This window comes from Tripterygium wilfordii, chromosome 18 (genome assembly GCF_013401445.1).
Source record: "Tripterygium wilfordii isolate XIE 37 chromosome 18, ASM1340144v1, whole genome shotgun sequence".
Classification (NCBI taxonomy): domain Eukaryota; kingdom Viridiplantae; phylum Streptophyta; class Magnoliopsida; order Celastrales; family Celastraceae; genus Tripterygium; species Tripterygium wilfordii.
The window spans coordinates 10300488-10328124 of NC_052249.1; the positions used below are offsets into that span (position 1 = coordinate 10300488).

Genomic DNA, 27637 nt, shown 5'->3' on the forward strand with positions numbered 1-27637 from the left:
CTCAAGGTATTTTTTAGATGTGGTGACAAACTCAGGAATTGAGGTCATTGGAGATACAAAAGTGGTGCGGGAGTGTTGGCCCCAAAAAATTTTTTTGGGTTATTTTATGTAATATATTTTATAAATATAAACTACAAATATGAAAATACATTAATAGTTCAAACTTCAAAGCAATAAAAAAAATACATTGTAATTTATCACAATTACAATGAGTTTATTGCATCGCGTGTCGCCTTGTCACATGTCGGGTTAATTAACAGAGGTGGAGGGCTGTATTGGGAGAATGAGAGATTGAGGGGCTTGGGCAATTGAGCTTGACAGAATAAATGGTACACACTAGAGTTGGTTTAGGGCCTAGAGCTTAGGAGAGTGGAGTCAAAATTACTTAGTGGACTAGGTGGGCTTTAGTGGACTGGGGGCCTTATTTTTGTTGGCCGAGGGTCTATGCATCAATTTGTCAAGAACACATACCATACTTAGTGCAAATTTCTGTGAGTCGTTGAGAGTCGTGCACCTAGTGCCGAAGGCGTGCGTTCGCCTCTGGTGGGATGGATGCAAGTTTACTCTCGTCCATGAGAGTAGGATTGGGTTTACACTCGTCCATGCGGGTAAGCATGTATGGAGTTCTTCTACCCTCACCATACCCTCATCTATGCGAGTGAGTTTTGAAGACCCTCATCTTTCTCTCGACATATTTTACAAGTATTCCATCCTCAAGATTACGGGTGGAATTTGTGGGTACCCTTGAGTGCGTTTGGATTGAGAAATTTTGGGAGAATGGAAGGGAAGGAATATAAGGGAAGAGAATGGAAGGTGATATTTTTCTCTCTCCCATATTTTGATAGATAAAAAAAAAAAATTGATTTGTTATTTCTCTTATTTGGATAGCCATAATCAAATAAAAGAAAGAAAAGAAAAGGAAATTGATTTTTAACTTATAGATAACCTATTTATAAGGGTAAAATATGTTTTTCATTTATAGATAACATAATTCAACCCCCATTTCCCTCCAAATAACCTCATTTTGAGAGGAATTTTTTGGCAAAAAATTTAATAGAATCTTTCTAAATTCTCTTCAAATCCTTCTATTTATTTTTTTATAAACTATCCAAATAAGGGGATTGAGAGGAAATTCATTTTCAAAAATGACATGTAGCCCATCAGTTTGATAGCCCATGGGAGCCCACCAGGTTTATTCTATTGATTTAATCAATGTAATAGTTTTATTTCCCATCTTTTATCTCATAGTTCATTGTCCAAAATTTATTGTTTTTTAAAACACAGTTTATAATTCATTATTTTAGTTCTGAATTCATTGTTTTTAAAAATTTCATTGAAAAAAATAATCGAATTAAGAAATTCTATTGAAAAAAACAATAGAATTAAGATTTACCCGATAAAACTCATCGACAATTGATATTTTTAGAAAGAGATTTATGCGTTGCTTCTGAATATGTAATTTTTTTAAAAAAAATCTAACATGTATTTTGAGAGTTAAAAAATTTTAAAATTTCATTTAAAATATTTGAACTCCTTTGGACTATCATTATATGGACTAACTAGTACTACTCATTCATTTTCCATTCTTTTTTCTTCCCTAGATTTCTTGATCCAAACACACTCTTTGGGTTTGAGAGGAATTGTCATCCTAAGTGCTCATCATATCTATGTGAGTGAATAATCTTCACCCCTAGTTGGAACCTTATCCATTCATTAACTCACATTTTCCAAACTGGGGGCGCAAGATATGGCTCCAGAAGAAAGAGTAGGTTGTGCCAGACAAAAAAAAAAAAAAAAGAGTAGGTGGCGGCTTGTGATGGGCGGTTTGGTATCCGCAGCCAATAAAGAAAGAATATCCGCTGCACCACCGGTCCACCATCCGTCGAATAAACAGGCAAATTCAAAAAAATAAAAATAAAAAATAAAAAAAAATAAAATCCCGGTAGCGTGTGCACACGCATTTCACGTTGTGGTGTCAGGACACGGCGAATGACGCCACCGGATTCCACCGGCTATTCTAGGTAGAAAATCCCACCGTATCTATATATACGCACACACATACAAATACTCCCTTCCTTCAGCGTCACCTGACTTTTGTTCGTTCAAATCAGTATTTGTACAATCCTCTCTGTCGGTTCAGTCCAATCCTTTTCCTTATATTATCCCTTCTGGAGGGGCAAGGGTTTTGGACTGGTTTGAGTGAATTCACTCCTCCAACGTGACTAGTATTTATTTAAATAGGATTATCACATTGAAGAGAGAAGAAAAGAAATTGTGAGCTGCTGAGAGATTGAATTGTGAATTCGGTGAATAATCGAGTGGTTAGTGGTGGTGATTGTACTTGAAAGTTTTTGTATTCAGGGATGTCGATACAGAAGGAGCCGGAGCAGGTGATGAAATTGAGAGGGGGATCAGTGCTCGGGAAGAAGACCATTCTCAAGAGCGACCATTTCCCTGGTTGCCATAACAAGCGCTTGACTCCCCATATCGATGGCGCTCCCAATTATCGTCAGGTTTCCTTTCCTTTCCTCCTTTTTTGGGTCCTTTTTTCTGCCATTTTCGTTGTTTTCATTAATTTTTGTTTTCTGTACAATTCTATGAAATAAAACTCAGTATGACAGGTAATTATTTCTGTAAATGCTTTTGGGTTTTGATTTTAAGCAACTTCATCATGTAACGGTAGTCTTGTTTTAATTTTTGTGACACGCACACCACCTTGATGGATATCACTGTCGCTCTATGAATTAAATGTCATGTTCTTTAAGCCGTTGAATCTTTGTGGATGTCCCTGTCTCCTTTAATGATGTTTCTATGCTTTTGATTGTCAATGCAACCATATAGTTATCTTTTTTAAGGTAGATTTGTTTTTTACTTTTTATTCATGTGCATTTGGAGAACATGGTTTCGTTTGTACTTTTTCATAGATTTTTTCAACTGTGAATCCTGGTTAGTGTTTGATTTCATTGTTTGACTAGTTGTGATTCTGATGGTTCCTTCCAATAGGCCGACTCATTACGTGTTCATGGTGTCGCCATTCCCACACTTGACGGAATAAGAAATGTGCTTAAGCATATTGGGGCTCAAAAAGACGGCAAACAAGCACAAGTTCTTTGGATTAGCCTTCGCGAGGAACCGGTAATGCTGTCCGTTGGAATACGAGTTCTTTTTGTTGACAAACACACGGCCTTGACGTTGATGTCTGGAGTACACATTATTACTATAAGATGTCCATTTCATTGATGATTTGTTGCCTGTTGGATTTTTCATATCTAAAAAACATGTAATTTTCATGGATCATATTTCTTACTGGATACTTACAAAGACTGACATAAAGGAAAATATTTTAATGACAGAACGGGAAAATTAAGATGACTGATGATGCTTTATACTAGTTAAAACGATATCAAAATTCAACAGATATAAGAAAATTTTGGAAAGTTCATATATATGTTATGGTTGGTGAGCGTTGTCCGATCTTTTCTTTTTTGAGTATTGCTCAATTCAATCTGTACTACTACTAAGCACCAAATTACGATCTCCCTCTGTAGTACCATGTTGTATATTCTAGATATAAGTTGTCTATCCTGCTTTTAGTGATGGAACCTCTTTCTTTCACCATGATTCTTCATTTCACAGGCACTACAACTTCAGTTTCATAGTGTAGTTAGGAAACCTAGTTTGACCAACTTCTAAATTAAGATGCATGTAAAGAAGTTGCCCTGGTTTGAGGCACCATCACCTTACAGAAATAAAATGTTCTTTCCCTCTCAACTTCTACCGTCTTTATCGTCTAGCGAAAACTAGTGCACTGTATTGGGATTGAACCTATATGTTCACCTTTATCCATTTATTAAGCGGTGGAGATTTCATTTGTCGATCCACCACTAAATCCAAATGCGATTGTGCAGAATTTAGACAAAGAATTTGTTATTCCCAACATAAATATCTTGTATAGAAATGAAAACTCTATACATGAGTATGCTTCGGAATCTTATATCAACACCTAGATTGCAAACTCTCTCTTCAAAGGTGGTCTCAATGTTGACATAGTAGGTACTGTTCTCTATATAGAAATAACTATCATCCGATTATTCTCTATCTGTACTAAATGCAGAGGTATCTTTCACTGGGTTAACTGAATTTGGAATTTTTTCTTGATAGTTTTATGTTAGACATATGATGGCAAGCATTTTATTTTAGGCTCACATTGGCTATACATTCCCAACATTTATATGCTCCTTTATATCACTGAAACAGGTAGTGTACATTAATGGACGCCCCTTTGTTCTACGAGAAGTGGAGAGGCCCTTCTCCAACCTTGAGTATACGGTATGTTATTGAAAAGATACTTTACTTTATATGTGTCTGAGCATTCTACTTCATCTCTATGCTTAATCACTTTATGATGTATTTCGTCTAGAAATGTTTATGTACAATGTGAAATTTTTGGTATCTGGTTCTCATATGCATATGTCGAATGTTTCTCTGGTGGTTTGTGACATAAACTGGTGCAATTTATTATTAATTACCAAAAGAAGAAAGGGACATCCTGATTATTTTCTAGTGTACTGCTTTCATGAACTTTGGGTCATTTTTGGCATTTTTATTTTGCCAAGATCCCATTTTCTTTTCTTAGCATTGAATCTTAATGGACATCTAATAAATTGCTAGTCTTTTGATTGACCGGGAGGGTTGGGTGATGTCAATATGGTAGATTGCTAGATTCCAATGCAATACATGTGCACATCCATGCATGTGCTGGAGTCGCATCAGTAGTTAATACAATGGACATTGTCATTTAATAGTGACTTCTATATCAAATTAGGGAATCAACAGGGCCAGGGTTGAACAAATGGAAGCTCGCCTTAAAGAAGATATCCTTATGGAAGCTGCAAGGTATTTCCTTTCATTTCTTACTGTGATTATCTCTTGCATCTTATAAAGAGATCGAAATAATTTTTACTAGTGGTTAGATTTTATTTTCATGATAGTAAATTTGTTTGAACATCTGACATAGCAGATATGGAAATAAGATCCTTGTCACTGATGAACTGCCAGATGGTCAGATGGTGGACCAGTGGGAACCAGTCTCATGTGATTCTGTGAAGACACCACTGGAGGTATAACCTTCGCAAATCATTGCACTTAAAGAATAACATTATAACAAGTTTAGCAATTTTTTAGACCGTCTTTAACTTTTTTTTGGCCTGTAGGTATACGAGGAATTGCAAATGGAAGGATACCTTGTTGACTATGAACGTGTTCCAATAACTGATGAGAAGTCACCAAAAGAGCATGATTTTGATCTTTTGGTGAGTCCCATTTTTTGGTTGCCATCTTAAAGACATGTCCCTGTTTTTATCTAAACATTTTTTTCACCTGGAAATCATTGGTGTTTCCGTTTCATCAATTTGATTGTACTTTTATGATTATTGTTACATCAGGATTATTTTGTTCATAGAAATGGTTTGTAGTCATATTATGAATTTGTATCACTATTTTGATTGCTTCTATGCACGTGTTATTATCAACTTACATAGCTAATTTCTCGTACTACTTCTTAAGTTTATGAAATAAAAAGCTTTACTATCTCCTCATTGCAGTATTACTTCTTTGTGCTCCTCCTTATACTGGAGCAAAGACATGAATCATTCCTAGAGTTTAGCATAGTGAGAAATAAAATTTCTTCTTGTAGCTTTGATATGCACTCCCTCTTCTCCTGGACAAGATGTAGGACATTGAGATTCACCATATCTTGCAGAAATTGTAATTTCTGTAGCAAGGTTTTACTCTCTTGAGGGAAATCATCATTGCGATTGATGGAAATTCAATTGATCGTGCATGAAGCTTCAAATTAGGAATGAATTGATCTAACTCCACCTTTCTTTGACAAAGTATGTCAAAGATGCGATCAAATTTTGGAAGGTTGGGTAGCTAACGTAGGCTACAGAAATGAGAAAGATGAGAGCTCGTGGAAACAAAACCATAAATGATAAAATGTGTAATCTTTAGGTTCGAGTGATCTGCCTATGTGTTGAAATTTTGTACGCATGATTTGACGGAAAGACATGCATTCATTGCAGCTCTGTGCTTGAATAATGTGAGGTTCATCCCCTTGTCTATTTCAGAATTTCTATAATTCGAGTCTTCCAGGTGTTGCTCATGTTATGAGATATAATTGGCATATGGTCTCCCAGTGCAGCAGTAATGTAATATGATCGCGTCCATCGCACTCTTCTACTAATTTTTCTGATTTGTTCTATCTGCTCTTTCTTCCGTGTTCTCAGGTTGGTAAGATTTCTCAAGCTGACTTAAATACAGAGATCATTTTTAACTGTCAAATGGGACGTGGACGAACTACAACCGGGATGGTGATTGCAACTTTGGTCTACCTGAACAGAATCGGAGCTTCTGGTACGTTTGTTACTTTATCTAAATTAACTTTCGGGCAAAAAATACAGTTATTTCCTGTCAAATGTTCATAGCGTCTATTTCGGTTGTATCAATTCATGGCTTTGCTTATATACGAATATGACGTCTAACTGTCAAATGCTATTTAATACTTATTTTTTGTTCACCTGGAATTTCTTTTGACAACATTAGAATTTTAAAATCTTGGGTTTCGCAACGAAGTCCAGAGCTAAAATTTTCTAATATCTATGTTTATTGTTCAAATCAATTAGGAATTCCAAGAACCAATTCAGTCGGGAGAATTTTTGACACTGGTTCTAATGTCACTGAAAATCTGCCAAACTCGGAGGAGGCAATTCGTAGAGGAGAATATGCAGTTATAAGAAGCTTAATTCGGGTCTTAGAGGTACACGATATTGGCGTTGAAGTTCTCTTCCTTTCATTTTCTTGATGCTAGGAAGATATTGTTTCTCTCATAGGTGCTTATAATTTTGGTCCTTTTTCTTTTTTTCCAAACTTCCATTTAATGATGCGTTTTAGGGGGGTGTCGAAGGTAAACGACAAGTTGATAAAGTTATAGACAAGTGTGCCTCAATGCAGGTACATCTCTCCTAATGATCTGTGGCCTTGACTGTTTTGTGGATGTATATATTTCCCAGTACCAGCATCCTTTGTTTTTGTGAATTCATTTTGTGATTGCTATTTTGAATGAGTGTTTATGTGGAATGCACTGCAGAATTTGCGCGAAGCGATTGCTACTTATCGCGGTAGTATTTTGCGTCAGCCAGATGAGATGAAGAGAGAGGCATCACTTTCGTTTTTTGTGGAATACTTGGAAAGATATTACTTCCTTATATGTTTTGCAGTATATATTCATTCAGAGAAAGCAGCGCTCCGTTCTAGTTCTTTTTTTCGAAGCAGTTTTGCTGACTGGATGAAGGCAAGACCAGAGCTATATAGCATCATTCGAAGGTAAAGAAATATGTGGTAGCTGTAACTACTTTTGTGAGTGTCGGTGATCCTGAGACTTGAGCGCAAACAGAACTGTGTATGCATCTGATATGGTACCATAACTGAAGGTCTTAATCAATTGTTTCGTTCTGAAGCTGGTAGGCAAACCATTAACTGTGGCATTAACTGGCTGGATTGAGGGCAATCTCAAACAGCGTGGCTGAGTTGAAATGTGTCTTTGTCTGTGGGCTTATGATTAGAGTTCTGTTGAATTGTTTGATGTTTGTCTGGGCTTTGATCTGAAACTGGCTAGATTGAGCCGTTTTCTTTTGGTAGACCTTTGTTCTGATCATAACCTTTGATGCCGTTATCCTGAATTATGATTGTGGAAAGGATGGGTGCATGATGCTTATAACCATGCTTTACTGTCTGTTTTAGCTACTTATTTGTTTGGCATCCTTGTAATCTAATTTCCTTTCATCTTTGGTTATCATATCATTGTTTTTGGCTATAATTTATGGGATAAGGAGCTGAAATTTTAGGCATTATATTGTGGATGGCAATTTATTGGATACGTCTTCCTGAAACATTGGTAGCATACGGTAAAGGTAGAGACAATACTCATGTCAAGGTGTAATTGACTCGTGCATAAATTTATCACATATTTCCTTTCAGTTTTTCATTACAAAACTTTAAAGTCGTTTGGGTGCTGGGCTTGTGTAAGGAAATGGTTAATGCACTTGCAAATAAAACAACTAAAACACGTTTCTGTTTATTAGTACGACAAAGAAGAAATCATATGGAATAGTTTTTTGTGTCTATTAACTATTTCCCGGTTCCTTTTGGGATACGCTGTATCCAAGTAGAAAGGAAACATGCCGTCAGTTAGTCTGTTTTTACATTTGTATTTTATTGTGACTTACTCTGCTGAAATTTTCCTTGTTGCAGATTGCTCAGGAGAGATCCAATGGGTGCACTAGGTTATGCATCTCTGAAGCCATCTCTGATGAAGGTTGCAGAATCTGCTGATGGGCGCCCTCATGAGATGGGTGTTGTTGCTGCCCTGAGAGAGGGTGAGGTGCTTGGAAGTCAAACTGTTTTAAAAAGTGACCACTGTCCTGGTTGTCAAAACCCAAGCTTACCAGAGAGAGTGGAGGGTGCTCCAAATTTCCGACAAGTACCTGGCTTCCCAGTTTATGGAGTTGCCAATCCTACTATTGATGGTATTCGATCTGTTGTTCAGAGGATTGGCGGCTCTAAAGGCGGTGGCTCAATTTTTTGGCACAATATGAGGGAAGAACCTGTTATCTACATTAATGGAAAACCTTTTGTGCTTCGGGAGGTTGAAAGACCATACAAGAACATGCTGGAGTACACGGTAAAGTAATTATGTTCCCTTTTGTTCTATATATAGTTTGGAGATTCTGTTGACAGTTTGTGGAGAGAAGCACATAGCTGAGCTCTTACTTGCCTGTAAATGCTCCTTGTTGCTACTAGCTATGTTCTATATAATATGATGATTGTTACTGTGGTGAAGGATGTTAATATTTCTATTTTCTAAATAGTGTCATTAACACATGATTAGAATCTCGTGGAATAGCTAAACCTGGTCTGTGTTGTCTACGGGCTACTGTTCCACAAATGCAGTGATCACTAAGCTACAAAGCATTAGGATGGCTTTGATATGCAAGATTGGAATAAAAATATTGTGGTCCCCAACAAAGGCATGAGAGTTTGATGCTACAATTTAAATATGGCTTTCGTAAGGGCAAATGAGGCTTGAATTATGAGAAAGTCTTTGGATCACCAAAGCTGATGGAGTGTGGTTTTTTTTCATGCATGTTCTTTGATGGTCACTTCCTTTCACTCGTTTTATTTGGCGTACTGACTAAACAGAGTAATCATGCACCACAAAGTCTTACTGAGTTTCCAGGATTCACCATACTGATGCTGCTTGTGTGTCAAAACTAAATGTCATTGTGATGCACACATATAAAGTGGTACTGATGTTCAAGAACACACAGTTGATTCTATAAGTACCCTACGATTTTTGCTGACTACCCTGAATTAGTGAATTATGCTTATTCAATGGTGATGAGCTTTTCATTATAAAGTTTTTATTTGATATGAATTCAGGGTATCGATCGTGAGAGAGTGGAGAAAATGGAAGCTCGATTAAAAGAAGATATTCTAAGAGAATCGGGACGCTATGGAGGTGCTATAATGGTCATTCATGAAACAGAAGATGGGCAAATATTTGATGCTTGGGAACATGTAAATTTCGATTCTGTTCAGACCCCACTTGAGGTATTCAAGTGTTTAGATGATGGTGGTTTTCCCATCAAGTATGCACGAGTGCCTATCACTGATGGTAAAGCTCCCAAAAGCTCTGACTTTGACACATTGGCTGCAAATATTGCTACTGCTTCAAAGGATACTGCTTTGGTCTTCAATTGCCAGGTCACAAATTCTTATCTTAATGGTTTTTACTGCAATTATTACACAGGTCTTTTACCAATGTCTACAAGCTTGCCTACCCCTTGTGCGCCTTTGATTGTATCATCCTCCTTTTCACCTATTTGGTCTTTTGATATTGACAGATGGGTAGGGGAAGGACGACCACTGGGACTGTAATTGCTTGCCTTGTGAAACTGCGGATGGATTATGGTAGACCAATCAAAGTCCTTCAGGATGATACAACCCATGAAGAAATGGATGGTAGTACATCAAGTGGTGATGAAAGTGGAGGCAATGTTGCTGCATCTGCTTCCAGTACTGCAGATGTAAAAGGTGAAATGGAGCAAGGTCGTTCTTTTGGGATTGATGATATCCTATTGTTGTGGAAAATTACAAGGTTATTTGATAATGGGGTTGAATGCCGGGAGGCCTTAGATACCATTATTGATAGATGTTCTGCCCTGCAAAACATACGCCAGGCAGTTCTGCAGTACAGAAAGGTGGTCAATCAGCAACATGTTGAGCCGAGAGTTAGGAGGGTAGCACTAAACCGTGGGGCTGAATACCTGGAGCGATACTTCCGTTTAATTGCTTTTGCAGCATATCTTGGAAGTGAAGCGTTTGATGGATTCTGTGGACAGGGAGAATCCAGGATGACATTCAAGAATTGGCTGAATCAGAGACCAGAGGTTCAGGCCATGAAATGGAGTATAAGATTAAGGCCTGGGAGATTTTTTACTTTCCCGGTAAACCTTCTTGTCTTCATTAAGGGCCATCTGGTTTCTTAATCTTTTAAGTATTTCTCTTCATGTTGTTATTTTAATGAAAGGTATAACATTGATTCTGATTATAAATGCAGGAGGAATTGAGAGCACCACAGGAATCCCACCATGGAGATGCAGTAATGGAGGCCACTGTCACGGCCAGAAATGGTTCTGTCTTGGGGAAGGGATGCATACTCAAAATGTACTTCTTTCCTGGTCAGAGGACTTCTAACCACTTGCAAATTCATGGTGCTCCTCATGTTTACAAGGTATGCTCAAGATCAAATCTTTCTTTGAAATTTGAATATATGCAAAGACAACATATTCAACTTTTCAGACCATCTGAAGTCTGAGCAATACGATTTTAAATCTCAAACCTTGAATGTTTTTCCGGATAGTTATTTGATTCAACATGTAACGAATTTCGCTGACATATATACCCCTTTCATTTCTCTGGCGTAACTGCATGTATCTGGTGTTTCTTCTGGTATAAACTTACATTTTTTTTTTGTTTTATGGAAGCCTGTTAGTAATTATTGATTTTTTTTAATAATGAAAAGGAGAAGAAAGAGATGACTGATAATGGGAAAAGGGGAAGGAGAATGCTGTTTATTATGACTTTCTGATGTTGATATTTGACTAGTGGTAAAGGAATTTTACATGAATTGGTTATTGTTTTTTGTCATGTGAGTATTCTGTATTATTTTGCTCATGTGAGCGCCATTTGAGAAATGCCGGTCGGAAATTATGGTCCTATACAGTAGAGAAGGGTGCGTGAATGAGAGCGTAGTTCTTGGTGGGAAAAGAATTGCCATAAATCCAGTGATACACTGATACTCCTCGCTCACAGTTCATTTTGAACTGGGTTTACTTTTTACCAATAGAAAATCATTCCTTGAAAGGATTTTTCTCTATTATGCTGGTCATCTGAGGCATAATTTTTTGCGCTCAGTACTGTACATACTTTCCTGATGATGGACAGTTGGCAAATATCCAGTTTGGCTCTCCTTTTTTAAAATGCTCAAGCGGGCAAATTTGTGGACACTTGCTTACTAGTGCAAAGACACAGTTTTGTACAGTCTTATTATGTTTTTGTGAGAGACAAGCTATAAGTTTTGATGAATGGTTGAACTATTTCTAATTTCAAGATCTATATGTACTTCAGGTGGAGGGGTATCCTGTATATAGCATGGCCACTCCAACAGTTTCTGGTGCAAAAGAGATGCTAACATATTTAGGTGCCAAGCCCAAATTGGAAAAATCTGAGAAAGTGGTACTAACTGATCTGAGAGAAGAAGCAGTTGTTTATATTAATGGCACGCCGTTTGTCCTGAGAGAGCTAAACAAACCTGTTGATACCCTTAAGCATGTGGGAATAACTGGTCCAGTGGTAGGTCCTTGTGTTTTTATATTTTTTGTTCGGGGAAAACCTTTTTTGTGAAATATGTTTTCCACCTCTTTCTATAACGGTAAATACAGGTGGAAAATATGGAGGCAAGACTGAAAGAAGATATAATATCTGAGATTAGACAGTCTGGCGGTCGAATGCTTTTACATCGTGAAGAGTATAACCCAGCGACAAATCAATCAAATGTTGTAGGATATTGGGAGAACATAATTGCTGACAATGTGAAGACACCTGCTGAGGTATATGCTGCTCTGAAAGATGAGGGTTATAATGTAACTTATTGGCGGATACCGTTAACAAGGGAGAGGGAAGCTTTAGCTTCCGACCTTGATGCAATCCAGTATTGTAAAAATGAGTAAGTTCTTCGCCCACCTTGAACTATATCATTAACGTTAGTTTTTTGTCCATCAGTTTGCCAGTATAATACCAATGAATTACATACCCCATTTCTGCTTAGCTTTGTACTTAAAACAAACTTATGGCTGAATTATATAAGTGGTTGGTGACTTATTCTCATGTGTCTTCTTTGTTTGGCATTTATATATGTAAAATAAGAGTTAACGAATTTGGACTGTCAAATAGGTGGAATATGCTATATATTTAAAGCTGCTTGTTAACCAGGTTATTGTTTAACCTCCTATGGAGCTCATATGTCACCTTCTCTTTCCATCGTCTTCCCGAAACCCTTGTCAAAGGCTGAAATTCTGAATTTTAAAAGAATTGCAGCGGCTTTATGAACTTATTTTTTCTTACGGAAGGTTTGATCTAAACATGTTGCATAGTTTTATTTTAGGAAATAATCCAACGCAACCCAAAAAATTTGTCAAATTGAATACTCTGATTAAATTTTTGTATCCTTTGAAGACTCATATGCTGGCAAAGTCGTTCTTATTGAGATGCAGCTAGTGAACAAAATGTCTTTGTCATCTCTCTCTAGGCCAAAATGCACTAGAATTTTCACCTTCTACTGGTTCTTTTACATCAAATGAATTTCTTTGCATCACCTCTGGTAGGAAGGTGTTTACTACAATGTGGGTAAAAATATATTATGATGTTTGAATCATACTTATCAAGTTCTTTACTGTTTCTCCCTCTAAAAAAAGAACTGCCAACCTCTGGAAGTTACTGTTTACATTTTGTACAGTTTACAATGTATTATCAGTTGCAGGAATAATAACAGTTGAATCTGAAACCACTTATATTCATAGTGGTGCAGGGTGTTACCTTTTTGTGTCACATACGGGATTTGGAGGAGTTGCATATGCAATGACCATTATTAGTCTCCGACTTGATGCAGAGGCAAGCTCAGTGCCCAAGGTTTCACAACCAATCAATTGCACAAGTTTCCCTGTTCCTGAAGAGGACTTGCCTTTCCGGGCTTCTCATGAAGAAGCATTACGGATGGGTGATTATCGTGACATTCTAAGCCTTACGAGAGTGCTTGTACATGGTCCTAAGAGCAAAGAAGATGTTGACAAAATCATTGAGAGGTATGTCTCTCATGCTTTCTTTTCCTGTGAAAAGCATGTTGCTATTTTTGGCACAGATTCAATTCATTCTGCTCTTGATATGAAACAAAGAAACAGTGGTGTATCTTACCTTGTTGGTTTTTACATATTTCCCCCATTTTCCTTGATGGGAACAATGGCCCTGTAGTTGTCGCAGTTCTGTTTTTTTAGTTATGCTTGTCTTTTGAAATTATTTTTACATGTACTTGGGGTTAGTTGTTGTTGGCAATTTAACCTGTAATCCGGACTTTGTTTCTTGGTTTTATAGGTGTGCAGGCGCAGGGCATTTACGTGATGATATTCTTTACTATGCTAAGGAACTTGAGAAGTTTCCTGACACTGATGATGATCATCGTGCATATCTAATGGACATGGGCATCAAGGCCATGAGGTTGGTATACATAACTCAGCAATTGAAGCTTAATTTATTGTTAATTTGTTATCCTCATATATTGTCTTTGGTTAATGGGCCAAGTCTGCATAATCTGCTTTCATTTTTTATCTGATGTAGGACTCTTGTGAGGAATTTTAGGGTAAAATTGATTGACATCTATAAAATTTCAGCTCTACTTTTTTATTCTTGTATGCCAGAGTGTTATTTTCCTTCTTCTCTTTTAAAATTCTGGTACACTGGAGTTATATAATGATATTGGAACATATTTATTGGACGGGCTGTGCTTCTCTCTCAAGTGTTCTTAAATTAAAAACATATTTTTCGTAGAAGCACAAATATCATAGGAAGAAGTGTAAGTAATTATTATTGTAAATGACAGTTTCCTTTTTGTCGATTTGCAGGCGATACTTCTTTCTAATCACATTCAGGTCATACCTCTACTGTGCTTCTCCTGATGACGCAAAATTCGCATCATGGATGAATGCAAGGCCTGAACTAGGACATCTCTGTAATAATCTTAGGATTGGTAAATGACACTAGGCACATATTGTTCCTATCTTCAAATGTAATTTATGTACAGCTGAGCATCTCTTGCGGTTTATCTGTTAGTGTCTCACTCCCCCGGCCCCATATCTCCTTGTGGCTTGCGGGAATGCATATGATATGCGCAGCGGGTAGATCGTTCAGTAATCTTTGTTAATGAACCTGATCACGTTATCTTGCAAAGCTAACTGGAAATTTGGCATCGCTTGCCTGGTCTAGTTAAAGTCATGCTTGTCGAAGTATCTTGCCGTCGGGATATCAATTGCTATTGCAAAGATTTTCTACAGAAATATGAAATTATGTATTTATGTTGGTGCCTGGAATTCTCCCAAAAAATATCTGTTCATGGCCTTCAGGCCACCTCAGATGGCAGGGCCAACAAGCTCGCCGATGGGCTACGGCCCTCAAGTCTGGAAGACTCGAATATTCCAAATTCGTTATTAGTGGGCTGTGCGCATGTTCTTTAGGCCCATGGGCTTCGGTTTTGTCTTGGCTTTGTTTTCCTGTTAGTTGCTTTTTTGTCCACGAGTTGAGATATTATTTTTAAAAAAAAAAAAAAAAAAAGGGCGCAACGACTAACGTCATGTTGGGCGATCAATCAAGATTCAAGCGTCTAGTTTTTCCTAGAAATCGCGCGCACTCCAAAATTTGAAATACAAAATGAGAGTCGATGCGTAGATTAGAGAGCACTAGAGGCAAACTATCAAAAGATTCACAATTTTTTCCTCTCGTTCTCTGGCCTAGAGTCGGAGAAGCAATCACACTTCGATCCAGTTTGAGGTAGGTATTTCCATGTTTCTTTCAGTCGCTTTGATTCGCTAAGCACGATCACTATTTACGCATCGATGGCATTGCTCGATCAAATTAGTATGGGCTAAACTATCATTTATGTCCTCGAACCATTCATGTTTTCTCGATTCTATCCTTAAACTTTGAACTCAGTTATTTCTATCCTCGAACTTTCAATCTTTTTCCATTTCTGTCCTGCGGCACACTTCCGGTGAGATTTTCACCGGATTTTGCTGATGTGGCTTCAAACTCCGAGAAATTGTACATATGGACATGATGATGTGTCATAAAAATCAAATTTACTTGAAAACAAATTCAAAAATAAAATAAAAACTGTTTAAAAAAATTGGAGGTTTTTTTTAATTTCATTTCACGTGTAAAAAGTTGATTAAAGATAATAAAAAATATTTTTTATATTTGTTTTTACTTATCATCAAGCCACATGTACAATTTGACAGAGTTTGACTGCCACATCAACAAAGTCCGACGGGATTCTCATCGGAAGTATGACTCAGGACAGAAACGGAAAAAAGATTGAAAGTTTAAGGATATAAATAGCTGAGTTCATAGTTTAAGGATAGAATCGAAAAAATATGAATAGTTCAAGGATATAAATGATACTTTAGCCAATTAGTATGTATATTTAGCTACAAGAATATGTTCTCTTATGATTTGCGATTTAGTCCAATGAGGATGAGATCCGTTGACGTTCTCGTTACTACCTCTGAGAGTTCCCGATCATTGACGCATCTTGTGAAATTTCGATTACAAGTATTTGTTTCCGACTGCTATTGCTATTGAATTAGGCATCCGTCACAAACTGTAAATAATTTCCGAAAGATTTTTGTGTCTGTTTAGGGTTAAGAAGAAATCATCTTCAGAGTGCACGCTTTTCTTCCTATTTCTACTAAGTCGGGGCTTAAGTAAGGCAGATCCTGATTCTTGCATGTTTGATTCGATATTAATTACTTCCATTACGTATTTTTCTAGTTTTATTTCTGATTTTGCATCCTATTGAATTTGGTGGTTATTGCTGGGCGGGGGATCATAGCCATTTTTTCGATTAACATAATCAAAGATTTTTGAAATTTTTACCGTTTTAAAATTTGATGTGCTTATACTGTCAGAAGAACTGCTAAAGCCACGATCTCGTAGTCACTCTTGTTTCTATTTGTTACTTTGTGCTAAACTGAAGCAACCATCATTTTACAGTACTGGATGCATCACTGTTGCTCTCTCTCTGGCCATATTGTGATTGCCTTTTGCTGTAGCTGTTGTATTTTGGTCATGTTCTAATCATTGTTGATTTGAACTTTTGAAGTTGGATGCATATTTCCTTATCATTTGTTATGTAATGAAAATCTTTTAATATTGACAATTGTTACAACATTGAAATGTGTTGCCCTTTCTGTAGCATCAAGGAACAATCATCAAAATGGAAAACAAAGGGTCCGATGGAAGGAAACGGAAGAAATTATCAGTATGTTTGTGTTCATCCTTGCATCTTCTAAGACTTTTAACAATTACAAAAAGAAAAAGAGAGGAAAGGAATCCAAATTTTATGTGCGACAATCTGATTGTCCTTAGTTTTTCAGATGGCAGAGAAGGAAGGGGATGCAGGAGATGAAGCAGGTCTAGAGATTGTCGAGAAAGAAGAAACTGAGAATAACATAATAGGATCTGAAGAGATGGACGCTAATATTGCAAACATTCATGAGAAGATCGAGCGCTTCACTCAGCTGGTACTCATTTGCAATAATATGCAACGTACATATATCGTACTTGAAAAGATCTATGAAAGAGACATCCATGAATTTCTGTTTATATGCTATTTTCCTAGTCTTTTGAATCTGGCAGGGTTAAGGTGATCACATTATCAATACTCTGAAGTGATTATCGATGTGACTGCGTTGTCCTCTTTGTGGTTATGGTCATGCTTATTGAAATTGTCACTCATCAACCTTTTTCTGTAATCCATTCAGGTATCTGAGCTTCTGGAATCAGGGAAACTTATGTTCAAGGAACTCATTAATGAATTTGAAGAGAGGTTGATTATGTGAGTTTTCAAATTGAAATTCAGCATTTGAATTGCTGTGGTTATGGTTGCCTGATGTCTCATGGTAGAAATTACAACTCCAGGATACACAAGGAGCAAGTAGAAAAATGGCAGGAGGATATCAAAGAACTGCAGTTGCTTGATGCTTCAAATGAGGAGGCTAATAGCATTCTTATTAATGCTCAATATTTACTTCAGAACCCTCGCATAGATTCTTGAAGGTAAAACAAAAATATGACCTTAATATAAATTGTATAGTAGTCACATTTTTCTGTCCACAAGCTCATTACATTATTCAAGCACCTTCAATTGCATTTTTGCTGAAAACCTGCTCACTTGCGTGTGCACCCTCTTGTGTGATTCTCAATGGAAACTGAGTCAAAGAGCACTGGCTGCTTCTTAGCCACATATCAGGGTCTTAAGCTTTATTACAACTGACTTGATAATTGGCATATGAGCAAGTTCTAAACATAAAATTCAGCCGAGGAAGGCTCAGCGGATTGAGTAGTTTGTCTTGTTGAATTATGCATCTTAGGGAAAACATTTAAATTGTGCTCTAGTTTCGAACAAACATGGCTTCTTTGCATCCAATCTTTTAACTTTGGCTTCAGCTTAGCTTTGATGGTCGTAAATAAAGTTGACATGGGAGGATAAAAGAGGGAAGTCTACATTACTTGCTCTGTTCCAGATTAATTTGTTTTGTGGCCTTATGTCTTAAAGTCCTAATCAAGATACTTCCTGTCACTGACATTCAGCATTAGTGCAAGTTGATGGACACTACAGGAAACTGACACCTAAACAGTTATACCCTGGTTCTTTCAGATTCATCATGGATAAGAACAAATGACTTTCTTTCCTTTGCTACAGAACAGGAGTGTCTGTTTTGACTGCAATGGATATTTCAGAGTTAGAAGATATATTACTGGAAATTTTTGCATGAAGCATTTTGCTTCCTTTGATATGCTTATGTCTTCTACAAGGTACGGATCGGGGTTACCTAAATGAAAGCTGGTACAATTGTATGTGCATCAGAGAAAGCACGTTTTTTAGCAAATGCAATTGACATCAACATGGTATCTAGCTAGTTATCTACACTTGAGGAAATCTTAAAACCCCTGATCCTTTTACCATTTTATATCATTTTGCATGTATTTGATAGTTTCTGCCAATATGTGCTTCTCTCATTCGTAAAGACACCATGTAAAATGTTGTGCTTACAATTTACATTATCCCTTTGTCTTCATGTTCTGTGCTACTTTTAGGAATTTCTCTTGCCAATATAGCAGGCTCATTGTATACAAATATCATGGTTCCATTTGAAACACCGTACACTTTAGGCCTTCTCTGACCCTTGGTAGTTCAGTAAGAACCTATTACTATATATTGATTCCACATTTGTCCTGTGGCATTATAGATTGAACCTGAATTCCTTTACAAGTTTAGAGAGCCCGCCTCCATTGATTGCATGAATAAAGATGACACAAATAGGGACAATGTCAAAGAGCAGTTCTCCTCTTCCCTGCCTTAGTTGTGTCACTGCTGACATGGTAGCTCACCTATTATGTCATCATCCATGTGTCTTATGCCTTAGGCATGGAAATCCCTGAAGACATGCCATGATATGCGCCCCACCCTACCCATGTCAAAAGTATAATTCTTCACATGCTAAAGCCGACTTAAGAGATAATATAGTATGATACATCTAAACCATCATTTTCTTGACAAGCAAGTTGTAGCTAGCATTTGAATTACACAGTGGTGGTTTCTATAAAATAATAAAGTTTCATTTATTTATGATCATTTCATAGAATTGACTTTCATTCTCTGCTGAATTATTCTTTCCGTTTGTTGTTAGTTATTAGAACTCTCTCTCTAAACTCTCTCAACTACTCCAGCAAAAGTGCAGCCGTGGAGGAGGAGAGGTCTCTCCTCCTCCTCCCCCACTCACCTCCACACCCACCCCCAACCACCCCCACTCCCTTTCTCTAACCACCTCGATACCCACCTTCACCTCCACAACCACTTTTCTCCACCTCCAACTCTACTTTTTAAATTTTAGTCTGTTTTCCTTTGTTCTGTGTTTGTCCCTCTAGATCTGATGGATTTTCCTTCAGATCTAAGGGTTTCGTCCACCGATATGGTGGTTTGGCTCCTCTCTCGTCCAGATCTGATTTTCTAGGACAACGATGAGGCTTTATCTGGCGGCGGCGACGGCGACGGCGACGACGACGTCCGTCTTTTGACTACTCTACATCAGGTTGTAAAGAATATGTCTCAAGACTACAGTACATGCTCCATTCTCTGGTGAGGTTTCAAGGCAATCCTTAATCGTGCTTTTGCTGCTTTCAGGCCCCTGCTTGCCTCTTCAAACGAGTTTAAACTCTATTTTAGCCTCTTTGTGGCATTTGTTGTTGTCCTGAGTCAATCCTTTATCCTTGATGTAGTAGGGGTGTTTTTATTTTTATCTTGTAATCAAGGAGTCTACTCCTCTATGTATGGTGCTGCTTTGTTTTAATAGAAGTTCGTATTTCTCTCAAAAAAAAAAAAAGTTATCTAAGCTTTTTTGTCAATCATTTCTCTTCAAACAAACTAAACGACCTTGTAATATTTTATTGTATGCTTGGCAAGTTGCACCTCAACTGGTACTATTACGTACCACGGCCCTTGTTGACTTAGAGAACAAGTAAAAGAAAATTCCTTTTGGAGTTGAATTTACATTAAACTCCAATACCGTAGCTATGATATTTGTGTGATATTAACTACCTAACAGATCCTAGTATACCATGGTATTACTTGTAATGGGAATATGAAAGAAAGTAACCCACAATGATATACATAAAAACTATATCAAAACATTGTCACTGAAACTTGTTCAATTACTTTGGAGTTTGGATATTAGATTACTTCTACTCTGTTGAGGAATGCATTACCATCACAGACCAGAGGTAAGGTTAGTGAAACTAAATGGATGTTTTGGTCATTTCAGGATTATGGAATGATTTGAGCCTGCAAGTTGTACAAATCACTTTTGCATAACAAATTCAGTTCATGATTGATAATAATATAATATGAACCGACCAGACTTGTGTAATGACCATAAATAGCCAAACAATACGCCATCTTCATCACCAAAGTAGTTCAATCGTTAAAGAGAGGGAAAAAAAAAACAGAGAATGCAAAGTGTCTTTGCATTTACAAGTGTTTTAGTGTTTACTTTTGTGCTTCTTTCTGCCAAACTTAGTCTCGTCTCATCGGCCTGGCAGCAAGCCCATGCAACCTTTTATGGTGGTAGTGATGCCTCCGGTACAATGGGTAAGTCGTTCTTCCCCTATTTTCCACACAGAAACGAAACAGCAATAGAGGAATAGCATTACATCATATACAAATATTCACTGTTTCTATATATATGATACGGCCATTACTCAAATTGGTATTGGCCATGCAGGGGGTGCATGTGGATATGGGAATCTCTATGGTGATGGTTATGGTACAGAAACTGCAGCATTGAGCACTGCTTTGTTCAACGATGGCAAAGCATGTGGTGGGTGCTATCAGATAACTTGTGATGCAGCCCAAGTGCCCCAATGGTGTCTTAGGGGGAGGTACATTACTATCACAGCCACAAACTTCTGCCCACCGAATTATAATCTTCCTAGCAATAATGGAGGTTGGTGCAATCCTCCACGACCGCACTTTGACATGTCTCAACCTGCATTTCTAACTATTGCCAAGTACAGGGCTGGAATTGTACCAATTCGCTATAGAAAGTATGTTTCTCCGAAAGCTTGTCATGTAAAACTATGACACTTAAGTTAGATCGTTTTATAATAACGTCCAGTTTGGTTTTGTCAGGGTTCCATGCAACAGAAGTGGGGGCTTGAGATTTACCATAAATGGAAGGAACTACTTTGAGCTGGTGCTAATATCAAATGTAGGTGGAGCTGGCGAGATTGCTAAAGTATGGATCAAAGGGTCCAGAATGAGTAACTGGGAAGTAATGTCAAGGAACTGGGGTACTAACTGGCAAAGCTTAAGCTATCTCAATGGGCAGAGCCTGTCATTCAGAGTACAAACCAGTAATGGAAGCATTCGCACAGCTCTCAATGTGGTGCCAGCCAATTGGCAATTTGGCCAGTCTTTCAAAAGCAACGTCCAATTCTAGATCAATGATGCTGAACTTGTGTCCATTTCTCATACCTAATTTTCTACCATGTTTTTGTGATTTGTTTTCAATTCCTGATACTGTATTTCAGGATGTGTTTGTTACCTTGGTCGTGGCTAGTCATCTCACCATGACAGCCCACGAAGGTATCAAATGGAACATAAACCAGAAGAGCCAAAATATTTGCAGCTCTATGGTATTGTAATCATATAACAATATTGCTAAGAAATGCTTTCAAATTTCAGAAAGGCGTAAATCTAGCAAATTGAAATACTAACCTTCGTCAACCATGTAAGGCTCATCTTTGTGGAAGTTGATATGCTCCTCCACATGCAATCATACGATCCTTAGACGTCTGAGATAAATAAAGGAATAATGCAATGCAATTGCAACGTCTTCTCCGACTCTGTTACCACCAAAAAAATAATACCATCTCAACAGTGGTGCACACCAGGGGAAAAAAAAAGATTCTTATAACCAGCTGTTAAGATTTCTCAAATTGGCGCCAATGTAAGCTGTGTTTAATGTCAAATCCAATTGAATTATATGCTACTTATCTACCAAGCAACACCCCAGATCCAATAGTTAAAATAAAGTGTCAACTTGTAGACAAAAACTAATCACTTAGTTTTGTAGAGATGACACTCTTAACATATTGTCACAAAGCCCTATGAATTCAAAGGGTGTGCACATGCAGTCATAATACAATCACAGAACATCGATCATAGTACAACTTACTCACTTTGATATGCTCTTGAATTTTGTATAATTCATCTTCTGCACGTTTTAGTTCATTCTCAACTAGATTTGTTGCATCAATGTTCCTGCCCCTTTTCTTTGCCAATTCTTGTTCCACATACCTCAACTTCTCAGGGAAAAAAATCAACATGTGAAGTAATAGCAAGACATTTGCTGTAATATGTTCTTGTTGAATTGAAAACTTCAGACAAATAATATAATAAATTCTTCTTAGTCTTCTTCTATTTTTGGATGAGGACCTTGATTGTTGTTTTAGTTTTGATTTTAGTACTTTTTGATCCAGAGAAACCTCCCAACACAGACAATACAATAAAAGAGGAGTAGATCATCTAAAAGTATATGAAAATTACATGGTTTGATTGTCGTCAAACCATGTAAATTACTGTGTTTATTGTGTATTGATTTCTCTTATGTTTTGTTTGCATAAAAAAAAAAAAAACAAATATAGATTTGAAATTTTTTGATAGTGAGGATGTTTGTTCTTTTAATTTATTTGCTCGATTGATTATGTTACTCTCCAATAAGTAATCAAAATGATATTCCATAAGCTAACCAAACCAGTGGTTGTTATGAACATAATTTTATGAACAACAACTCGAACTCAAACCCTTCTAAACCCTCTCCTCCCAGACACGCCTTAAAAGGCTACATTGGTGAACAAGGTTAATGAGCAGCAATGGTGTTGTGGATCACTTTCTGTGCTCTCTCTCGGATAGATGAGAGGTTTATTTTTATCTCTTGGCAGAGTCTACCTTCGACCAGGCTAACAGGGAGCCACAGCTTTGGCTTTATGTCGACTGAATAAGAAAGAGTAGTCTCAAAACCTTGACTGAATGAGAGATCACTTTCAACACTACTTTCTTTAATGAACTGCACAACACATCATGTTTTAAACAGTCAGCTTCAACATAAGCACCAAATGCAGTGATACATTTTCATTATTTAAAGACTCTAGCTTAAAATGATTTCCATTCAGCCAAAAGACACATCAACAACAACTTTTCAAACATCAGCGAGGTATACGTAGCTTTTAGTAAACAAGTTTACACACACACACACATATATAAGAAGATAATAACTTTCTAACAGATGAAGACTCTTCGAGGTCATAGTCTGAGAATCCAGGTTTGAAATTCCCTTCTGAGGTAAGAATGTCCAAATAGTACATAGGACATGGAAATTGGAGGTTATCTGATATGTTATATAACTCAATATGATGTAATAGATATAATAGACGCAGCAAAACAGAAGGCTCTGAGGAGTAGAAGTAAAATGGTCTGGTGGATGGTGTGTTTTCCAAAAAGCTGAATGGAATAGAAGGTCCTATGAACTTGTACACAAGCAGTGGCAATTAAGAATGGGAGTTGCCAACTGGTTCATAACCTTTCAAACACAACCAATAATGATAATGATCCAAGTCCCTTTTAGTTGACTTCACAATGCCAAAAAAAGAATAAAGAATTGCACTTATATTCGCAATCTTCATGACGTCAAACACAGTGGGCAAAGCAACTTAGCAGGAAAAGTATGGGACATTAAAATCATCAAAGGGATTTGAATTTGTTGACCAACTAAAGTCATGTTTCAATATCCGTAATTTGGATCCTCAAAAGAGTACTTCCCACCGGAAGCCTATGAAATTTTATGGAGCTATCATGTCTGCTTAATTTTTTTAAGAGAAAGCAAAATAATATATGGTTATATTTTGAAATCATGCAAAGATTTTCTACCAGGTATTCAGCACGATTTAAAGACAATTCAGTTCATAACCAATCAGCAATATCTCTTTAATTTTTACATAGGCAATTTACACCTACTAAGTAATATCAATTGCCACAGTTAGAGGAAAGCTCCCAAGGAAAAAGTTTTATAGATAAGTAATAGGCAGCACAGTTTTAACTCTTGAAATTCGAAGAAAAAAAGTATAAATAAGCCAACTTAATTACAGTAAAAGGTTACCTGTTCAATGGTCCATTTTCCTTCAAAGATCTGAAAATCTCCTTCAGTCATTTTGAATTCAATATCACGCCTCTTCCCTGAGGGGAAATTCTCCAGATCTTTCTCATAGCAATCCAAAATGCATTTAGCATTGAATTTCAGCCCAAATGGCAAATTTTGCTGCCCTATCTGGTCAAAAGATTGAGCAGTCAAATACGTCAAGTCCCAACATAGGTCCGTACCAAATTTATGGGCACAGATCCATTTATCCAGCGCATGCCAAGACTGAAAATTAACCCTTTTTTTTTCCTTTCTAACTGGCTATTTTAAGGGTACATTTTCCTAATATTGAGTGACAGAGAGATGGAAGTCATGGGCCTTGTGTGCAATAATCAAACACATGTAGTGGAGAATAATCAAAAGTCAAAACCACAGAGTTAACATATATTCATATCCATGGATCTGAAACTGTAATAGGATCTCACAGAATGTTCTTGTTATTAGTTACGGTGCAATTGAAAAGGTTCATTCACAATGAAATTGATGCATGTCTTATATGTCACTTCATGATATTGTTGTATGATAAAGCCCTATATGAACAAAGACATCAAACCTTACTGCTTCACTGAATAGTTTCACAATGACGATAAGGAATGGCATAGAAGACAGCATTAACATCTCAGGAATTATAGGCATGGTCAATTCAAACCGATCTAAATTCTACTTCAACATCATCAGTAGGACCTGCATGGCAGCATAAATTAAGTAACATGCAAGGTTTCTTATTCGATTACCATGACATTGCCCCTCTAGTCAAAAGCTCACTATTATCTAATCTAAATCCAATATATTTCAGTAAGACCAATGTCAAATTTCACCCACATTTGATTACCAGTATGATAGTTGAATCAATGATACAAACAATTGAAGTTGAAATCATTCCATAGAGCTGAATTTACGGATCAAGTCACGCTAGGAATACATCTGACGCTAAGAACTAGCTCTCCCACAATAATTCGAAAATCCTCATCAAAACTATTGCATTGCGAATCAAGTAGTAACTGAACTCAAAATAAAATACCTGATAAAGCCGAGCAAACTTGTCTTTCTTCTCGATCAATTGACTAACAGCAAGTCCGGGAATGAAATCGGCGAGCTTCTCATAATCAGTCAACATATCCCAAATCGTGTCAAGTGAGGCCTCAATAGCAATCTTTGACCGAATCCTGCGGGTCCGCTTTCCTGGACTCTCTATCTCAACATACACACCATCCTCCTGAACGGAATCTGAAATCTCATCGGAAGACAACAAGTAATCGTCAGTAAAATCATCACAATCAATCTCATTCTCCTCATCGTAATCAGTGGAATTTGAAGGGGAAGGGGAATCGATGCAGTTGCAATAGAGAACGCTGGGCCTGTCTACGACGGAATGGAAGGCGTTGATTCTGGAAAGATGGCCTGAAACTCTGGTGGGGATAAGTGTAACTGGAGGAGTAACAGATTGGGAGAAGACGACGAGAGGAGAAGATGAGTCCAGCGAGACTGAAAACGCGCGCATATTTTGTCAACCACAGCCATTGAGACCTATTGCCCCGACATTTTCTCTCAGGCTTGGGAACTCGACCTTCAAATGATTTTTTTTTCTTCAAGCCCAGCCCAAGACTTGCAAATTGGGCTAACAATTTACATGGGCTTGGCTTGATCTTTCCGGCCCATTTCACTATCTCATAAGACATGAGCTACCTCATCCTTTAATTTATGGGCCTTCGAATTTATATTAGTTTTTTTTTGGTAGGTTTGAATTTATATTAGTTGATCTCATAATAAAGATGCAAATTTAAAGACAAAGAGATAGAGTAAAATTAATTAATAAAATTAAAATTAAAATCCCCAAAAAATAAAAATAAAAATTTAAAAATGGGATAACAATAGCTACTACTAGATAGTGAAGGAAATTGGGAAAAAAGAAAAAAGAAAAGATATCAAAGACAGTTTATATATATATATATATGTACATGAAAGTATGAAACAATGGAGTTAATATAGTATTCAAATTACCTTTCTGTGTAGCCATTCTCGTAGATCAAACTTGAAGTATTTCCCCTGCCAAAATAATCAAAATCAGTACTTAAAATTAGTGTGAAATATGAAAGTGTGTGGTTGAATGAGAGGGCATAGCCATATATATATATATATAAGGACAAAGCGAAACTTGTAATCCTAGAATTAAACCCTCCAATACACGCTTTAATAACACTAAATTTGGTTCACTTTCATGACAAAAATGGTTCACCAATTGCTTACAAGTAACAAGCTTTGATTTTGGGTATTATATATATTTATATATTTAGAATCTGGACTCTGGAGAAGTGATTCCACTGCGTTGGCTTGTACGTGAAGCACAAAAGAGGAAAATAAAATTTGTGTTACTCAAATGTACACGAAAGCAAGACAAAATAGCTTTTGATTCTGATTGATGGAATCTCTGCATAAGGAGTATTTGTCAAGATTGTTGAGACGAATATTATTTTGAAATTCAACTTAGCAATTTAATGATATGACATGGATATACGTGGTAACGTGGTGTAGCATGGTGCTGCACTGCTGCTGTCCCAACAACCGACATAATTATATATATATAATTAGTTAAGTATATACTTAGGCAGAATATTTGAAAGAGTGATGGAGGAGACATAGGTCGTATGACTTCAGAAATCAGAGCTCAGAGTTCAGACCTTCCTCAATTACGTTAGGACTAACGGGGCATTTGATTCTTAATTGTGTGAGATAAATATGAGATGAGGAGTAAATGAGTGTGAGGTGAATGTGAGAATATTAATAATAGAATTTCCATGTTACTCTTTTTTTATTTTTAGAAAATAAAATAATACTTTATAATAAGTGTAAAATAGTTTTTTGCATATTAAAACTCATTGTTCCTTGTGGAGAATAGCAAAGGGAGAGTAGTTGTTCTCACCATTTTGATAAGCTTGACTATTATCTACAATGGAGAATAGGGGTTGAATGAGTTTGAGATTCCACCCTCCAAAACTCAATCAAATAAAAGAATATATTAATCTCATCCTCATTTCCCCTCAAAACACTAACCCAATGCTCCGTTAGGAGTTGGGACTTGAGTGACATTTGGGCACAAAAGGCTAAAAACATAAGGGAATTGATATTTGCACACGAACTTCGACTCACTACACACACTTACTCAATGAGGTTAGGACTTGGGAGTGACATTTGGGCCTAAAAGGCTAAAAAGTAATCAATTTGGGTTCGACCTGGGACTGACATGGGACCGAACTCTGGCCCGGGACAAACCTGGGATCGAACCCCGGCCCGGAATTGACCGGGGCCAGAAGCCCACCCCGAAACTAATTCGGGATCAAACTCCTGCCCGAGACTGACTCAGGTCCGAAGCCCGACCTGTGACTGACCAAACAGGACCTTAATTTATGAAGTGACCCACATCAATGACGGGCTCATAA

At 37.1% G+C, this 27637-nt stretch overlaps 4 protein-coding genes across 12 annotated transcripts; 3 read left to right on the forward strand and 1 right to left on the reverse strand.

Moving 5' to 3' along the window:
• Nucleotides 1–2006: 2006 nt before the first annotated feature.
• Nucleotides 2007–14754, forward strand: LOC119983882 (paladin). Of its 2 annotated transcripts, XM_038827612.1 has the most exons (19): nucleotides 2023–2513; nucleotides 3004–3135; nucleotides 4258–4329; nucleotides 4826–4896; nucleotides 5021–5120; nucleotides 5214–5312; nucleotides 6288–6414; nucleotides 6684–6817; nucleotides 6952–7011; nucleotides 7148–7383; nucleotides 8311–8740; nucleotides 9499–9822; nucleotides 9963–10565; nucleotides 10679–10852; nucleotides 11749–11973; nucleotides 12063–12346; nucleotides 13200–13481; nucleotides 13768–13890; nucleotides 14295–14754. In XM_038827612.1, the coding sequence occupies exons 1-19, from the start codon at nucleotides 2364–2366 to the stop codon at nucleotides 14425–14427; spliced, it is 3759 nt and encodes a 1252-aa protein (XP_038683540.1). In that variant the 5' UTR covers nucleotides 2023–2363; the 3' UTR covers nucleotides 14428–14754. The 2 variants fall into 2 exon arrangements, with proteins under 2 accessions (XP_038683541.1, XP_038683540.1); XM_038827613.1 differs by lacking the exons at nucleotides 13768–13890; nucleotides 14295–14754 and having other exon boundaries at nucleotides 2007–2513; nucleotides 13208–13405.
• A 1136-nt stretch (nucleotides 14755–15890) lies between these two features.
• On the forward strand, nucleotides 15891–20841 carry LOC119983884. Of its 7 annotated transcripts, none has more exons than XM_038827618.1 (6): nucleotides 15891–15996; nucleotides 16640–16705; nucleotides 16821–16967; nucleotides 17208–17281; nucleotides 17365–17502; nucleotides 20727–20841. In XM_038827618.1, the coding sequence occupies exons 1-5, from the start codon at nucleotides 15913–15915 to the stop codon at nucleotides 17498–17500; spliced, it is 507 nt and encodes a 168-aa protein (XP_038683546.1). In that variant the 5' UTR covers nucleotides 15891–15912; the 3' UTR covers nucleotides 17501–17502; nucleotides 20727–20841. The 7 variants fall into 7 exon arrangements, with proteins under 7 accessions (XP_038683546.1, XP_038683544.1, XP_038683547.1 ...); XM_038827616.1 differs by lacking the exon at nucleotides 20727–20841 and adding an exon at nucleotides 18154–19778; XM_038827619.1 differs by lacking the exon at nucleotides 20727–20841 and adding an exon at nucleotides 18262–19776.
• On the forward strand, nucleotides 19847–21637 carry LOC119983883 (putative expansin-A17). The gene is made up of 3 exons (XM_038827614.1): nucleotides 19847–20593; nucleotides 20727–21048; nucleotides 21134–21637. The coding sequence occupies exons 1-3, from the start codon at nucleotides 20455–20457 to the stop codon at nucleotides 21441–21443; spliced, it is 771 nt and encodes a 256-aa protein (XP_038683542.1). The 5' UTR covers nucleotides 19847–20454; the 3' UTR covers nucleotides 21444–21637.
• Nucleotides 21638–22709: 1072 nt separating this feature from the next.
• Nucleotides 22710–26323, reverse strand: LOC119984717. 2 transcript variants are annotated; one of them, XM_038828798.1, is made up of 4 exons: nucleotides 26202–26323; nucleotides 25222–25427; nucleotides 24162–24329; nucleotides 22710–23072 (listed from the first exon to the last, which is right to left on the reverse strand). In XM_038828798.1, the coding sequence occupies exons 1-4, from the start codon at nucleotides 26215–26217 to the stop codon at nucleotides 22866–22868; spliced, it is 597 nt and encodes a 198-aa protein (XP_038684726.1). In that variant the 5' UTR covers nucleotides 26218–26323; the 3' UTR covers nucleotides 22710–22865. The 2 variants fall into 2 exon arrangements, with proteins under 2 accessions (XP_038684726.1, XP_038684724.1); XM_038828796.1 differs by lacking the exon at nucleotides 26202–26323 and having other exon boundaries at nucleotides 25222–25948.
• Nucleotides 26324–27637: the final 1314 nt, after the last annotated feature.